The sequence below is a fragment of the Pseudoliparis swirei genome, chromosome 20 (genome assembly GCF_029220125.1).
Source record: "Pseudoliparis swirei isolate HS2019 ecotype Mariana Trench chromosome 20, NWPU_hadal_v1, whole genome shotgun sequence".
Classification (NCBI taxonomy): Eukaryota; Metazoa; Chordata; class Actinopteri; order Perciformes; family Liparidae; genus Pseudoliparis; species Pseudoliparis swirei.
Window position 1 is genome coordinate 13,017,236 of NC_079407.1, and position 16,060 is coordinate 13,033,295.

The 16,060-nt window shown below is 44.9% G+C and overlaps 1 protein-coding gene across 3 annotated transcripts; it reads left to right on the top strand.

Moving 5' to 3' along the window:
• Positions 1-290: 290 nt before the first annotated feature.
• rasgrp4 (RAS guanyl releasing protein 4) lies at positions 291-16,029 on the top strand. Of its 3 annotated transcripts, none has more exons than XM_056440536.1 (17): positions 291-893; positions 7,481-7,638; positions 8,519-8,630; positions 8,862-8,924; positions 9,025-9,156; positions 9,335-9,476; positions 9,683-9,856; positions 9,943-10,059; positions 10,804-11,079; positions 11,164-11,244; positions 11,965-12,111; positions 12,240-12,349; positions 12,434-12,581; positions 13,484-13,520; positions 13,760-13,879; positions 13,991-14,157; positions 15,000-16,029. In XM_056440536.1, exons 1-17 carry the CDS (start codon positions 877-879, stop codon positions 15,108-15,110), a joined length of 2,112 nt encoding a protein of 703 aa, XP_056296511.1. In that variant the 5' UTR covers positions 291-876; the 3' UTR covers positions 15,111-16,029. The 3 variants fall into 3 exon arrangements, with proteins under 3 accessions (XP_056296511.1, XP_056296512.1, XP_056296514.1); XM_056440537.1 differs by having other exon boundaries at positions 292-893; positions 12,007-12,111; XM_056440539.1 differs by lacking the exons at positions 291-893; positions 7,481-7,638; positions 8,519-8,630 and having other exon boundaries at positions 8,642-8,924; positions 9,029-9,156.
• Positions 16,030-16,060: the final 31 nt, after the last annotated feature.

Here is a 16,060-nt window from a genome sequence, read left to right on the forward strand (position 1 = left end):
ACGGACGCGTGTCATGATTCAACAATATTCTCAGACATCTGATGATTTCTTTTCAGGAACTGATTCTTTTGCCAAGTTCAGTGCCCCCAGAAAAAAAACTGCATCAAATAGTGACAACGACATGTGGCCTCATTGTTTTTTTTGTTTTCTATGTTGCTGAGAAAAAGAACCGCAGATGTCGTTTCCTGGAGTACACTGATGGCGCTAAGATGATTGCTCATCACTATCTCCCTCTAGCTCTCCTCCTCCTTCCTCTATGGGTACTGCACTTGTGTTCACCATTCTCTCTCTCTCTCTATCTCTCTCTCTCCCCTCCCCCTTGGGCACACACACACACATACAAACACAGCTAAACGCACACACACAGAAACTAATGCAAGTTCCCCTATCTGTCAGAGCCAGTTCCTCCATTTAAGATGCTGACTTGTTTATGTTGAAGGGGAACGTGAATGACTTGTGTTAGCTCTCCCACTCTACTTTCAGGCTTTTAAAAAATGTTTATCTTTCAGCGAGTCCAACTTGTTGCAGGCGGAGGGAGCGTGGAGTCTGTTTTGTCGCCGATTTGTGGTTGAAAGATACCTCCAGATAGCACAGAGAGAGAGAGAGGTTGACTGACAGAGCGGATTGACAAGCAGAGAGAGAGAGAGAGTGGAGTCTAGTTGATGACCGGCAGGTGGGCAGCCCTCAGACCCAGCAGCTCTCCGTCCAGTGGCCACTCTCGCTGCCCCGGGCACATAAACTCATAGAGGACACAGAAGAGGAGGAGCAGGAGGAGCAGGAGGAGCAGGGTCAACCATGGAGCTGTAGGGGACACGCTCAGATGCCGGTGCGGATTACCAGTCGAGGAGGAGTGCCGCTGAGGAGAAGAGCTCTGCAATGAACAAGAACAAGAGGTAATTAAAAAGAAGTGGAACGAACCAAAAGTGAGAGAATCCGGCGCACTCTGACCCCCCTCACAAGTCTTAGCAAGTGTTGAGTCTGTGTCAGCAGGCTTGTGTGAAAGAGAGACATGTGAACCGTGAGGTTGTGAGAGGCAGTGTGGTTTGTGCACAGGCTCTTGAAAATTAGAAAGAGAAACAAGGACATTTTAGTTGTGAGTTCTCTGCCACTTTATTTATTTTTTTAACTCTACAGAGTGCCGTGGAGGAAGAGAGAGACGTTTGTGTTAAAACAAAAAGGTGGCACACACATCACACATACGCAAAGTGGTCACAGCTAATGTGTTTGACCTGTATATCAGCTCAGAATATCAACATCTCAAATGGTGTGTGTGTTTACTACACACAAGCGTGCTCTGACATTCAACAGTTGCTCACCTTTCTGTGGAAAATGTGTTCTGCATTTGGGTTGTCCGGCTAATCTGCTTGTTCAGATATGTTCACTGTTTGTTTGTGTGTGTTTTGCAGTAGATCTTAGATACTGATAAGAAATTAGTATCCTGTGTTTTTAACCTGTGGTACTTTTTTTATTTACTGCTTTGGTTATGACCGCAGCTCTTATCAGATTGTTGTTGGGTGTCAAATGTTAAGGGAGTCAGATGTGTGTGTTATGTGTGATTCAGCTACCTGAGTTTAAGGTGGACTGACGAGCGGGCCACTGGGCTTCCCCTTCAGTGGGGAGCTTATCTCATAGTGTTTTTTAATTTTTTATTAAACAATTGGTAACACGCATTTCTCAATGCTGAGTTTTCTTTTTCTAAAAGCTCTTCACAGAGTCAGCACAACAGAAGTCGATGTGAGCTAGCTGTGGATCGCCATGCTTTGCCACAAAATACAAACTTTTCTCACTCAAACTAACATAAAACCGCTGTGTATCTATTCTCCATTTAGCACATGTTTACATACCAAACATATACATATATACAGGCACGTGCACAGACATTTTGGGGGGCAGGTGCTCAAACCTAAAAAAGGGCACCCATTGCCAAAAACAAAATTCTGACAGAGTTGAAGCATAACACCAATGATGCTGTCCCCGACCTGCGTTTCCTCTGGGCAGGATTAGACAGCTAGCTTAAATTTTCTTTATGAATACAGATGAATAATTATATGGCAACAACAGTACAAGTGTTCTGATTGGATAATGGGTCGTCATGCCAGCCACGTATTGCCCTCCTCGCTGGTCTGATACAGATCCGTATTGCCCTCTGACCTCATTTTCAAAATGAGCGATATTGATAGACATCAACAGCCAAGAGGAAATTCAGAAGCAGCGAAAATGTGTGATTGAAAGTGATGAAGAGGAGAAACTATAGTTTGGATCACTTGTGTTGTTACTTTACTGTAAATTAAAACAATTTTAGCTGAAACGTGTTCTCGTGAGCGCCGCGGAGCATGTCGGGGCAAAATTCTCACAAGAACTCAAATAAATGCCCCGTCGGATATCAAATCACATTTGGGGTGAGTTTATGACAGAGAGAGAAACCTTTATTCTTAAATACTGATGAATGAAAAAAATGTGTCTCCAGCAAAAAGGGCACTTTACTCATCCAGGGCAAAAGGGGCTGGTGCTTGAGCACCACTAGGGCTCTATCTGTGCACGTGCCTGCATATATACATATACATACCATGAAAAGCCTACATTTAGACATCTAAAATGAATCTAGAAATTGTATTTCAATCAAATATCTATCTAAAACTCCTAATATCACCCCCCCCCCCCCCCCACCACCCCTCCCCAATTGTCACATACATTGTAGACAAAATATTCCTCTTTGTAGGACTTGTACCAGGTGAGGAGAGGCTCCAGGTGAGGCCGATCCAGGCGGTTTTGTAACCGTATGGGACGCTGCGTCGTTCTCTCCCAGTCAAAGAGGGTTTGCAGCCCTTTCCACGATGGTGTTACCAGTGCTTCTGCCTTATTCTCTATTCTCTATTTTGTTTTGCATTGTAGGAAATACTTTTACTTCTTTTTTTGCACATGCAAAAATAGCAACAACGGAAAACTGCCTTTTGAAGCATCCTGCAGCATTTCTGATTCCTTTTCAATGAAGAAGTGCTGAATAAATAGATAAATACAGATACTTCAATATTGATTCACGTTATGCTATCTAGTGATAGTGGCTTTGTTAGGTCATTGTGGGATGAGTGACAAAGGGATCCTGTTTAGGTTGAAGCACTGCATTGTGGATGTTTGATTGGGTTTAGGTTAGAACAAAACTAAGAGTACGGTTTGGGATTAGGACAGTAGCTGGTCGGGTAGGTCCCAAAAGTCATAAAAACACGCGTGTGTGTGTGTGTGTGTGTCGGCGAAGGTGTGTGTGTGTGTGACAAATATAAGATGGAGAGAAAGCACATAGCTGATAGCTCCAGAAGTTGCTCAGGTATGATTTCATTGTCTGACTCCATGTTGGCTTCTTGGATGTTTGCTGCGATGTTCACGATGCCAACCACAATAGTTGTTACAGTGACTTTATTGTTGCACCGAATGCATGAACAGATCAGGGCAAACGATGCAGAAGAAACAAGAACGCAGGTTGTGTGAGAGAGAGAGAGAAAGACAAACAAGGCCTTCAAAGGGCCCTGGCTTCAATTAATCAATTAAGGAAAGAAAGAGAGGAATTTACATATCCCCCCACCAGTGCGAGGGAGAAAGGGGAGGAGGGGGGACTGGATCTGTAGCCAGGAGTCTTGACACAAATGGGAAAGGGAGTGAGGGGGGAGAGAGGCTTCCAAAAGGGAGAAAAAAAGGAGAAGCTGTTTCCTGAATGGCTTGAATAGAGCAAGGATGAAGGAAGAGGGGGGGAGTGTGTGAAGTGAGGAAAAAGGAGGCGTGGAAGGTCTTGCTGAAACCAAATCAGTGATATGATGGACCCACACTCCTTCAATAGGCCTCCAAGAAGAGGCTGCTCGGGGTTTCGTCCTCATTGTCATTCACAAGAGGATTTCCCCATTCCACCGTTGAGTGTGAGCGGGGACGTGTTTCCATGGACGCGCAGTTAAACATTATTATGTTGTCTTAGGAAAAAAAGGTGAATGCAAATGGCCGAACAGTAACTCAACAGTTTAACATTCCGGCACACGCTGGCTCTATTTACAAACAGCTCTCTGTCTCCGAGGCCGGCCAGGCTCGTTACACAGAAAAGATATACTTGCGACCTGCTCGGCACTCTGGGGGAAATTCCCTGGCAGACAACGTGACATCAATAACATTTAACCATCAGCACTTCTGTACAGTAGCGTCTCCTCTCATGCTTCGACAGACAGATTCACTCTGAGTCAAGGGAAGAGATGACAGGTTGATAAGAAAGCCACCGATTGGCCGACATGTGTGGCAGTGAATCAATCGATTCGCTTTTGCACTTTGTAAAACACAAACTTGTAGAAATACACACAGAGATAGTCATGTGTGTATGTTAGAATGAAAAATGTGAAACTATCTTCGTCAAGCAGAAATGCAAAGCGCACACTTTTTGTTCATCATTGTATAAAACTTAATACTTTGTGGGTTTTGGACTCTGGGGACATACAATGGGGCGCTCCCACCAATCAATTCATCAGGAATTGAAAACCCACAGTCATATATATTTAAAAAGCTAAGAGGTGGCCTAATAGAGAAGGCCTTAGCCTCGGCAGGTGGGCTGAGTATGTTGAAATGATGTGTTTTAAGTTCTAAATAATTTTAGCATTTCTACACTTTAAATGAAATAGTGTATTGATTATCTTTTTCCACAGATACTGTTCAGTTGAAGCAGATGAACGTATCGACCGAACACAACATGCAGCAGACGAGCAGTGCGACACCCTGAGGACTCTTTCTCTCATCCATTTCCAAAGAAGGCATTTTGCACTGAACATCTGGACAAAACATATTCTAAATATAATATTATATGGATACACAAAACAGATTTGTGGTAAATACAAAGAAAGCACGAATGAACTTTTTTTTTCTTCTATTGCTAATGCACATTTTTGGAAACGGCCCTCTCGCTACTCTGTTGGTTCCCAATGTTGTTGTAAAAAGGCCTGCGGTGCTTCCATCCTGACTGAGAAGTCCACAACCAAACAATTAGGTGTTCAGACACGTATTTTGGCCAATTGGTCCACGGGTGTGGGACATTTGGAGGGGCCACGTTTTGAAATGAAAAACAAAAAGACTTTATGTCGGATTACTGTTTTTGAGACTTGAACTGATTTTTTTTCTTTATTTGAGTATCCGTTTAAAAAATTGTCCTTTTTCACAAATAAAAAAATCTAACTAATTTCTCATTTTAATAAATGAGAAATTTCTTGGAAATGAAATCCATATTAAGGAGCTTTGGAAAAGCCACAAAACATTGTTTACTGATTGGCTAATTCTCTCAAATAACAGAGGAGTCAAATGAAGTCATGTTATTTTTAAAGCCTCAAAATCACTTGTTACACAATAGCCTCAAACAATAAGGTTTACGGTTCGAGGGACTGTCCCACTTTCAAGTCCTCCTAAAGTGTCCCAGGGGGCTGAGGGATACATGCTGTGCTGTTTAGGCTTTTGAAGTCAGCCAGCTGATGTAATGAGATGAAGAGGAGGAAGAGGAGGAGAGGTGTAAGCTTTGTTGCCCAGCGGGTCTCCAAACCAGCCGCCATGGAGCAGGAATACCGGGATGTAAAGAGATGGGGTTGTCGCTGACAAAGAAAAACCCAACCCCATTAGGGTTCTTGAATCCAGGCATGGCCGGGAGAGGGGGGGGGGGCTACAAATAGATCCGCTCAAGTCCACATGTCTGAAGATGTCCACTCACCTCATGTACATATAGAGCAAACGATGAGTCTATATGTGCATGATGAGTTGTGCACACCCACACACACACACACAAGGGGATGCAGGTCATTTAGGGAACTTGTCGCCAGTTCTCTGAAGTCAAAGTGTTTCCTGGTAATATCGGAGTAGGCCGCAGTTTGACATTGTTACAAGATACACGCTTCTACAAGCACACGAGGACAACATTGAACAACTTTGTTTTTTTTCAAAGGGAGCCACACACACACACACACAACGATCACGTTTGCAAAAAGTGAGGCAGAAATGGATTGAAGGGGGAAAGGAAAAAGCAGGATGAAAGGGTCAGTTAGTGATTATTGTGAAATGCAGTGAGACGTTGCTAAACTGAGCTCTTGATCTGAAGAGGAAGCAATCGCATCAAGACAAGAAGCAGTCTCATTTGTCTTTTTAAGGGCATTTGAGAAGCTCTTAATTAAAGCGTCAACACTACAGCAAAGAAGCACTGCTCCCCGAGCTTCATTGACTAAAAGTCTTTTTATTTTGTCCTCCTTTCTGACCTCACTCCGCATCAAACCAGCTGCAAAGGTCCACGTGCTATCCACCGCCTTCCGTCATTCATTTTGAGTCCAGGCTCTCCATTGGTTCCCGACCCTTGTGGACTCAATGAGGAGCAGCCTCTCCTCCTCAGATGGGCTGTTGGGAGGTGAAACTGTATTCTGTACGTCACAGGAAGAACAAAAAGAGAAACAAACTAAACAAGTGTGTTTATGTCTTAGTGCAGCCGTTACGACACAGATTTGACCGTCTGACAGTAGATGTTGCTCATCCACGCTGTCACCACGCGCACGCAGTGGCCTCCCGTGTGCTCCCCTTTGTACACCCTCACATCGCACTAAATGAGACCCTCTCCAGCTGTACGCCACCAGCTCTCCTGCGCACGCAGGGCGCTGAACGCAGTTTTCGGAGGAAACCCCGTGTCGGTGTGGATGTGCGCATGTTGTGCTGACCTCAGGTGTGACGCAATATTGTGCTTTTTTCAGCCTCACTCCAGATTCTCGGTTGTACACCGCACCAACTGTTGCAAAGCCTTGATACTACAAGTATATTGGCAACTTTGACCAGACGCTTTGGGAAGCCCCTCAAAATGACCATCTGCTATTTCAAACCACTTGATAAAGTTAGGTTTGTAATACTCCCTCACGGTGGTCATTGTAATCATTTATAACCTGTAATATTAGCGCACTGCTCTGTCCTGCACTTGCATTGAAAGAAGTTTGAAACAACAACAATGGACAGACAACATAACTGTTTTTACAAGAAAAGAAATGTACAATTTTATTTATCCCTCTCTGCATTCGACCCATCCTTAGTTATGAAGGAGCAGTGGGCTGCAGTGAAGCACCCGGGGAGCAACTGGGGGTTCAGTGTCTTGCTCAAGGACAGCTTGACATGGAACTACGGGGAGAGGGGAATGGCACCCGTTACCTTGTAGTTACAGGCATACCACTCACCCTCCCTGAGCTACAGCCGACAAGCACAGCGTGTAAAGAAACACAATACACCTGTCAGTAGCGGGGCCAAACGCTTCCTTCCTCTGCAGTTGTTTACAGATGTGTCGCCAGTGTGCGATGGTTGAGGCCGCTGCAGCGCTGCAGGACTGCTTATCGGAAGTGGGAGAGCTGCGTTTCCTCAAATGCTGACCTGCACGATACCTCACCACACTCTGCTCTACTTGTTATAGGCTTCTTATACTGCCTGTCTGACTCTCTCTCTCTCTCAGGAAGCCCAATGGAGAGAGCAGGAAGCTGGTCCAGCGGAGGAGGAACACATGTCCTAGTCCTCAGGACATCACCCGGGCCCTGCAGAGCCCCAGCTCGGCCCCCAGCGCCAGCGCCGCCAGCCTGGATGAGCTCATACAGCGCTGCCTGAACTGCTTCGGTCAGTCTCTGTCCCAGCACGTTTGCATGTGTTCCCAAAGTTTGTCATGTGCCTTTACCCTTTATCACGGCCAGGTTATATAAATGAGGGGGGGGGGGGGGTCCAGGGCGAGAGAGACTGACAGGGAAGGAGGGAGTGGGGAAGGAGACAAAGGGCAGTCTCATACAATCAAGCTTTGTTTAGTTGGGCTGCAGAGGCCAACTAGCTATTCCCAAACTAAACTCTCTCTCTCCTCTCTGCTTCTCTTTCCTTGGTCTCACTCTCCTCATCGGTCAGGTCATCCAAATCACAAAATAAAAACATATCTAGATATAGTGGTGTCTAGCACATCTATATGTATCATTTCCAAAGGAAAATACGATAAGATTAAATTAAATATAAATAGTAATAAGATAAACTACCTTCAGGCAGTAACTAACACTTAGTTGTCCTCTTCATGTCCCATTATTGTTTTATGTATGATGAAAATGTTCATTGTATATCAAGTAAATTAGACGCATTTGTTTTTTTCTTTATTTGTTTATTCCTGCTCTACGTGACAGTTGGATGTATCTCATACAGTAGGCCACAGGCAGGAAAACAACCGGGCAGGTTGTCATTTCCATCGCAAGGTTAACACAGACAGACACTCACACCTACAAGGAATATAAAAATGTACAAAATTATAATAATAAAGAAATCCACCTGAGCTGCAGTGTCAGAAAGACAAAGCACCTGCAGAAAAACACGACGAAAATCCCAAATACACCTCAAATAGAACAAAGTGACCTGAAATGAACTGGACTGAGCTACTGGACCTGAGCCGGCAGTGTTTGTTGTTGTTGTTGTTGTTGTTGTTTCTGACCGAGTGTAATCCCGTTCCTCTGTTCTTCGGTTACAGATTCGGAGGGGAAGCTCTCCAGCCCCAGAGGGACCCAGCTGGTCCACATGACCCTGATGATGCACAGTTGGGTCGTGCCGTCTCAGATGTTCGCCCAGAAACTCCTCGGCCTATATCCTCCACTGTCGCCCCGGGCAGCGCCGCCGGTCCCCACCGGTGTGCCCTGCTCCTGATCACATGTCCGCCGCGCTCATTAATCAGATCAGGGAACAGGCATTGCTTTGTTTTGTCGGGCTAAAGCAGATTTTGAAGTGCATGACCCTGCTGCCGGTGTTCAGTGTAATGTGGCCCCGTATCCGCACACCTTTGATTCTGTGTCTGGATCCTTGACTCTGTCCCTCACTTATAAGGATTGTCCCTCGGACCAGAGGGGGCGGAAGCGGCCACAGATCTGCCACCTCATCAGGTGAGTGACGGCACGACTAGGACAGAAGCTGCTTGTCCCGTCTCCATACGCAGAGTTAGTAAGCATATTTCTTTCCCCCCGTGTCCTGCTTGGTGGCAAGGCAGTGGATCAGCCAGTTCCCGGCCGTGTTCGAGGCGGACCCCCTCCTTGAGCAGACCATGGGGGACCTGTGGGCGCTGGTCCGCTCAGACGGAGAGGAGGCGCACTCGCAGCTCATGGACACCTCCTGCTTGTGAGCCATGTTTTGATATTGATTCACCGGCATGCCGCGGAGGAGCTTTGCACTTTGCTTATTGGGCCACGACTCAAACGAGTTCTTCTATAAATAGAAAATGTAGTTGTTTTTTTCCCTCTGTGTGTCGTAAACAACAACTCTATTGTTGTCCTGTTGCTCGGCTTTCTTTTCTTAGAGGCCCTCACGGGAACATATTTCAGGCTCCCTCTCCCTCTGTGAAGAAGAGGAAGGTGTCTTTGATCTTCGACCACATGGAGCCAGAGGAGATGGCCCAGCACCTCAGCTACCTGGAGTTCAAGAACTTCTGTAACGTTTCAGTAAGTTTAGAGAACAACTTCTCACTCGTCGCTTCTCTTTCTTTGCTTGAAGGTGCAAAATACAGATTTGAATCATGATTGATAATAAATAACATGCTTATCCGACCAAAAGAAACATTAAAATGCCAAACTGCTTGAACACCTGAGTAAAAAAAAACATGCTAGAGTTCTCTACTGTCTGACCGCTGCTGTCCCCGACTGGGCAGTTCCTGGACTACCGGAGCTACGTGGTTCGAGGCTCGGTGAGGGACAACCCTGCTCTGGAGCGCTCGGTCATGATGTGTAACGGGGTCTCCCAGTGGGTCCAGCTGATGATCCTCAGCAGACACACGGCCCAGCAGAGAGCCCAGGTCTTCACTAAGTTCATCCACGTGGCTCAGGTAACGAGGGAAGGCTCCGGGGGATTGTTGTCTGTTGTTTGATGACGAGGGAATAACTTCCCGCCACTCTACTCGTTCCTCCACAGAAGCTGCGAGCGCTGCAAAACTTTAACACTCTAATGGCCGTGACCGGAGGCCTCTGTCACAGCTCCATCTCCCGCCTCAAAGACACCTCCAACCTGCTGCCTCCCGACGTCACAAAGGTCTTTCAGATATTACACATAACCGCGAGTCTATTGATGACCACAAATATGTCATGATGACACTTTTCTTTCTTGAGTCCTTCTGCTTCTTGGACTTTCTTTGGGTTCATGGCCTCTGTGTGTGTCTGTTTAATATGTTGCAATTATTGTATATCTTTTCATCAAAAGAAGTTGTGTTTCTGTTTGATTCCACCTTCTCTGTCTGTCAATATATATACATTTAAATGTTTGCCTTAACTGTGAAACTAGTGCAGCACATGTGCAGGTTTTTTAAATCAGTTGAACTTTTATGGGTATAACTCATAATTCAGGTATGACAGTCTTATTTCAATTGTGGTTTCCTTTTGGGTGTCAACTCTTTTAACGCCCCTCTTGAAGTTTCTTTGTCTTGCACTATTATCTCTTTTTAAGTCACTCTATCACATTACCAGTAATAACACCAGTCACACCCTAAAGGACATCATTAACGTGTAGCTTTTACCAGATTCAAGTAAAACATGTTATGACTTTAGACCCAACTGACTCATGACTTTACTTGGATTTGAGCCTTTTGACTTGCGTTGGAACAACGAAAGACTAAGTCATGTCGCAAACTTGCCTCCAATGTCGGACGTTCTGAGCCACATTTTTTCATTAAACGTTATTTGCGTTTCATTTTCACGGCTGTGCTAAAGTCGAGCACAGCTGCGGAGACAAAGGGCCGCTGTCTTCATGATCTCTCTCGTGGTCGTCACCCGTTCTCAGGCCTTGAGTGAGATGACGGAGCTGCTCTCCTCGCACAGCAACTACATCAACTACCGGCGGGTCTACAACGTGTGCAGCGGCTTCAAGGTGCCCATCCTGGGCGTCCACCTGAAGGACCTGATCTCGCTGAACGAGGCACTTCCGGACTACGTCAATGGGGACAAGATCAACCTGAGCAAGCTGGAGCACCTGTACAGCAACATCGGCGACCTGGTGGCCATCCACAGCTGCACGCCGCCCTTCGAGGCCAACAAAGACCTTCTGCATCTGCTCACGGTACGAGACCGACGCGATAAGACATCGGATGAAAGAGACTCCCGCAGTGGAACGTCTTCCAAATGTGTTCCTTCGCTGTTTCAGCTCTCTCTGGATTTATACTACACCGAGGATGAGATATATGAACTTTCATACACCAAGGAGCCCAAGAACACCAAGATCCAGGTCAGTAGGGCCACATGCTCCTCTTTGAAGTTGTGCTCCATCTAACGCCTGTGACGGCAAAACTTGTCTCCACCCAAGTTGAGTCTTTTTAAACTGAAATGACGAATATCGAAGAACCAGAACTTGTCTATGAAATCATTTATTCTTGCAAGAACCGTTACACAGAGTCCCTCAGGAGTCTGCCAAGGGTGGACTGAAGAGTCAATGAAACAACATGTATTTAAGGGAAACAACAAGAAGGAGGATCCATAAGGAGACATTGGTCTTCAGGTCCTTTGATGAGTAACCAAATGATCCGATCACCTGATGAGCAATCAAGTGATCAGGTCCCTTTATGAGGATACTCAAAGGAAAGATCCTGGGAAATGTAACACCTATCAATCAGTCTTCATCCTGTCCTCTGTTATAATTTGTCCCCAGAAGTGAATGTTTCTTTCACAAAGTGTCAAAGAGGATACAATGAAGAATATATAAAATACCCATTACACAGCACCGGGCTCACACTCGTTTAAACCTCTTCTCACTAGACGAGGGATGCGTGTGTGCTCTCTGTGTGGGTGTAACACCTTCCTTCAAAACAAAAGCACAGCCTTGGTACTGTCATAGATCAGATTCGGCCACATCAAAGTGCTGTACCTTAGAGAAGCGTGTTATGTGGTGGGCGTGCTCTTTTTCTTTTTCTTTCTTTCTTCCCCTCCTTCTTGTTTCTCACATGTGCAGTCCCTCTGTGTCTCTCTCATCTCTGCATCTGCCGGTCCACAGCCCGTCACTCCGGTTAAAGCACCTGTAGTGGCGGAGTGGGGCTCAGGGGTCACCCCCAGGCCCGACCCCGACACCATCTCCAAGCACGTCAAGCAGACGGTGGACGTGAGTATGTGACACTGCAGCCACCTCCCGCCTTCTTTCACTTCCTTATTACTCGGCAGGCCAAAGCAGAACTAAACCAACCGCTCTCTGACACGCTGCGTCTCTGACGGCTCTGTCGCCCCCTGCAGTCCATCATGAAGAACTACGACCAGAGCCAGCACGGTTACATCGCACTGGAGGACTTTGAGAAAATAGCAGCCAACTTCCCCTTCACCTTCTGCACTCACGAGACTGACAGGTGAGAAAGCCCGCACAAGCGCAGAGGCCTGTTGCCGTGACGACCGTGAGGTGTTGCATGGGTTACCCCCTGTTCTGCTTGCAGGGAGGGGAAAATCAGCCGTGAAGAAATCACCTCTTACTTCATGCGGGGAATGTCTATATGTGCCAAGCTGGGCTTCAACTTCAACGCACACAACTTCCACGAGACCACGTATAAACGGCCCACGTTCTGCGAGACGTGTGGAGGCTTTGTGAGTATCCATTGTATCCAGTCTTTCTTTTTAATTTGTACATATACTCAGTGCCGCCGCTCCCATAACGCGCACTACGCGCTGTGCGTAGGGCACCAAGTCCTGAGGGGGCACCAACAACTAAAAAAATCATCATATTTATTCTAATTATGATGCCGATATTATTTCAGTAAAAAAATATTAGGCACCTTTTAGGTATGTATATCACAAAACAGGCAGAACAAGAGATATAGTTAATTGCTCAAAAAAAGTTACGATGCTTAAATAAATGTATAAATGCTTAAATAAATGTATAAATAAATAAATGTATAAATAAATAAATAAATACAGGAATGAATACATATAAGTTATAAATCAACAGGACATCATTAAATAAATATATTTCTCATTTGAATATACGGACACATAAATGTCACACATAAATAAATGAAGAAATACGTGTGGACACATAAATAGAGAAATACAGAAATGAAGAAATACAGAAATGTAGAAATACATTTATTTAATGATGTCCTGTTGAGTTAAAACTTCCATCCATTTTCAATACCGCTTCATCCTCATCAGGGTCGCGGGGCGCTGGAGCCGATCCCAGCTGACATAGGGCGAAGGCAGGAGAGTTATAACTTATATTTATTAATTTCTGTATTTATATCTGTATTTATACATTTATTCTTGTATTTATTTATACATTTATTTAAGCATTTATTTATTTATTCCTGTATTTATTTATTTATGTATACATTTATTTAAGCATTTATTTATTTATTCTTGTATTTATTCATGCATTTATTTATTTATACTTAAGTCATTTTAAGTCCTCCATACATGGCTAGCAGCGGCACTGCATATACTAATGACCAACAGAGCTTCAATATGACGTGTCCGTGTCTGTCCTCTTGTAGATGTGGGGAGTCATCAAGCAGGGCTACCACTGTAAAGGTAAGAGCACGTGCCGTCAGTAGTGAGCTCCATCGGAGCATATTACAAACCACTCCTCCAAAGACGATCATCTCGGTCCAGGTTTGAAAGACGTGTCTCTCAAAGTTGTGGAAGTAATTAGTGTTTTCTTGATCCAATCATTAAATCCATAGATAGTTTTTTTTGCGATTTGGGTGACCAGACCCTTTATGAGGCAGCGCTCGCTTTAAAATCTCAAAGTCTTCTTTTGTGTCTCTCAGACTGCGGGATAAACTGTCACAAACACTGCAGAGATCGGGTGGGGATGGAGTGCTTGAAGAAACACACAAACACGACGGGGTCCTGCCCGTGCACCCCAGCCCCCAACTCAAGAATCAAAGGTGACAGCTGGAGTACATCCATTGCTCCGTCACATTGTGGAACAACGCCTGCATAAATCCCTTCAAAATGACCCCGAACCCTGTTGGTGTCTCTTACCGTTTACCTGCCAGGTTCAGAAGAGGAGGCCTTCGTTTTCCCACAAAGTGATGAGACAGAAAACAACCAGGGTGTGTCGGAGCGCTCCACTCAGACGGATCCGGGAGTGTGGACGCCGGAGAAAAGGGACAAGAGGGGAAACCACCACAACTTCCTCGTGCACGCATCGCCGGAGAGAAAGGTGAGGCGCAACCAGAGTCCCTGCGGAGCGTTGTTGGTAGTATCTCATCACACATGCTCATGAGCTCAGCGCCTATAACTGTCAGTACGGCAGTGTTCATGTCTGGAGGGTTTCTACAGGAGCCATACTGGCTGCTTGGACTGTGGATGCACTGCTTCAGCGACTCTCATTGCTGTTTCCTGCAGATGTTGCACACATTGTAACATCTGTAGTCTGTGTTACTTCGGTCTGTACAATCGATTCAAGGCTCTACTTGTGGACTCTTTCCATGAGAATGGCATTTTGCAAATGAGCACAGGTTTGGACACATTTCTGCCAAAGACAGAACATATCAAATTCTACAAAAGGTGTTTTCTATCAGGTTGGTTGTTTCGACCTCTGGTCACACAACAGCAAATTAAACCAAGAAATAATCCTCTATTAAATAAAAATTCTTTAGCCCGGGTTTTGCTTTCCTAAAGTGCTGATAAGTATTGGAGCCAGGCAAACTCAAATAAATAGGATAAAAATGTAAAAGATATTCTCAGAAGTTCAAAGTGTATTTTTGTCATCTTCATTCTCAAAATGGTATTTCAACTTTATTCTCAATTGAAGTATATATGTGTGTGTGTGTGTGTGTGTGTATATATGTGTGCATATGATATCATATGGATATTTCCTCTGCAGATGAAACAGACTCTGCGTGGCTCTTAATCGCCAGTGTGACGTTTTGATGAAGCAACTTTTCAAATATCCTTTCTCACTAGAAAGTGAAAAGGGATTACTATTTCTTTCCTCACAATGAAATATTATTTCGGAGTCTGAACAGAAACGTTCTTGATTCTGTCTCCTCTGTCGTCCAGCTCCACACACCGCCACCGAGGAGCCGAGGCTGCTCCATGCCTGTGTCCTTCCTGCAGGAGAAGATGGAGGAGCTGCATCTCCACGAAGACAAGAGCAGAGAGCCAGACTGAGCGCGCCCACTCCCCCTCCCCCATGGACACAAACACCACCATGTTTCTGACGAACGCTGCCTCTGACTGGTGTTGAACTGATGAGAATAACTGGCCATTCGTGTCACAACGCCAGCAATCATATTGTACGACTGCCTCGTGTATCAAGTTTGACTGACTTGTTATTTAATTTTCTGTCAGTCTTGTGAGTTCGACTCGTTCAGGCTTCAAGCACCGACCGTCCTGCTGTAATTTATGAACACCTCACTCCATTCGCTAATTAGTGACGAGAGACAGGAGTTTCCTGGTCTGTTTACACACACACACACACGCACACAGGGTAGGAAATAAACACTAAGTGTTAAAATTATTACTTTGGCAGCTACATGACAACTTTCCTCAGGAATTTGGAAAGTAAGCCCGCAAAACCTCTTTAGAATTGCTATTTGTTTGGCTTCGTGTCAAGTGACTCGAGGTTGTAGACACGAGACAATTTGTTAACCAGGAGATACCGCCATACTGTGTATGAGGTATCTATTCCTTTATCTCTGGCTTTATTACAGGCCAGACCATTTTGTAAATCCCGAAGCCCTTTCTTCAGGGAGATAATGGACTCTTTGCACACTTATCAAATACCATGACGTCTCCATCTGGTTAGCTTGTTCAATTTCCAATGTTTAAAAAGAAAAAGAAAAAAACTAATATGAATATATAAATCGTGATATACCATAGTGGAAGGAGCATGTGAAGTTCAATCCATAAACCACCCTGACTAACAGTGGAAAACGTTAATTTCCTGCCCTGTCAACATTTTTACATTCATGGTTCAACAGAGGCACTGAAACTATACTTGTTTTTCGTGTTTTTAAAAAGCTAAATGCTTGTTTGTTTGATCCTTTGTTCACAATGTTGTTGAAAATAAGAAAGATAAATCATTCAATATGTGTTGTTTGAGTTCACTGGCAGAAACA

Bases quoted from the DNA above. Each gene is read 5' to 3' on its own strand.
- rasgrp4 (XM_056440536.1), top strand. The intron at 7,639-8,518 runs GTCAGTCTCTGT...CTTCGGTTACAG, and splicing joins GCGCTGCCTGAACTGCTTCG to ATTCGGAGGGGAAGCTCTCC. The intron at 12,582-13,483 runs GTGAGTATCCAT...GTCCTCTTGTAG, and splicing joins GCGAGACGTGTGGAGGCTTT to ATGTGGGGAGTCATCAAGCA.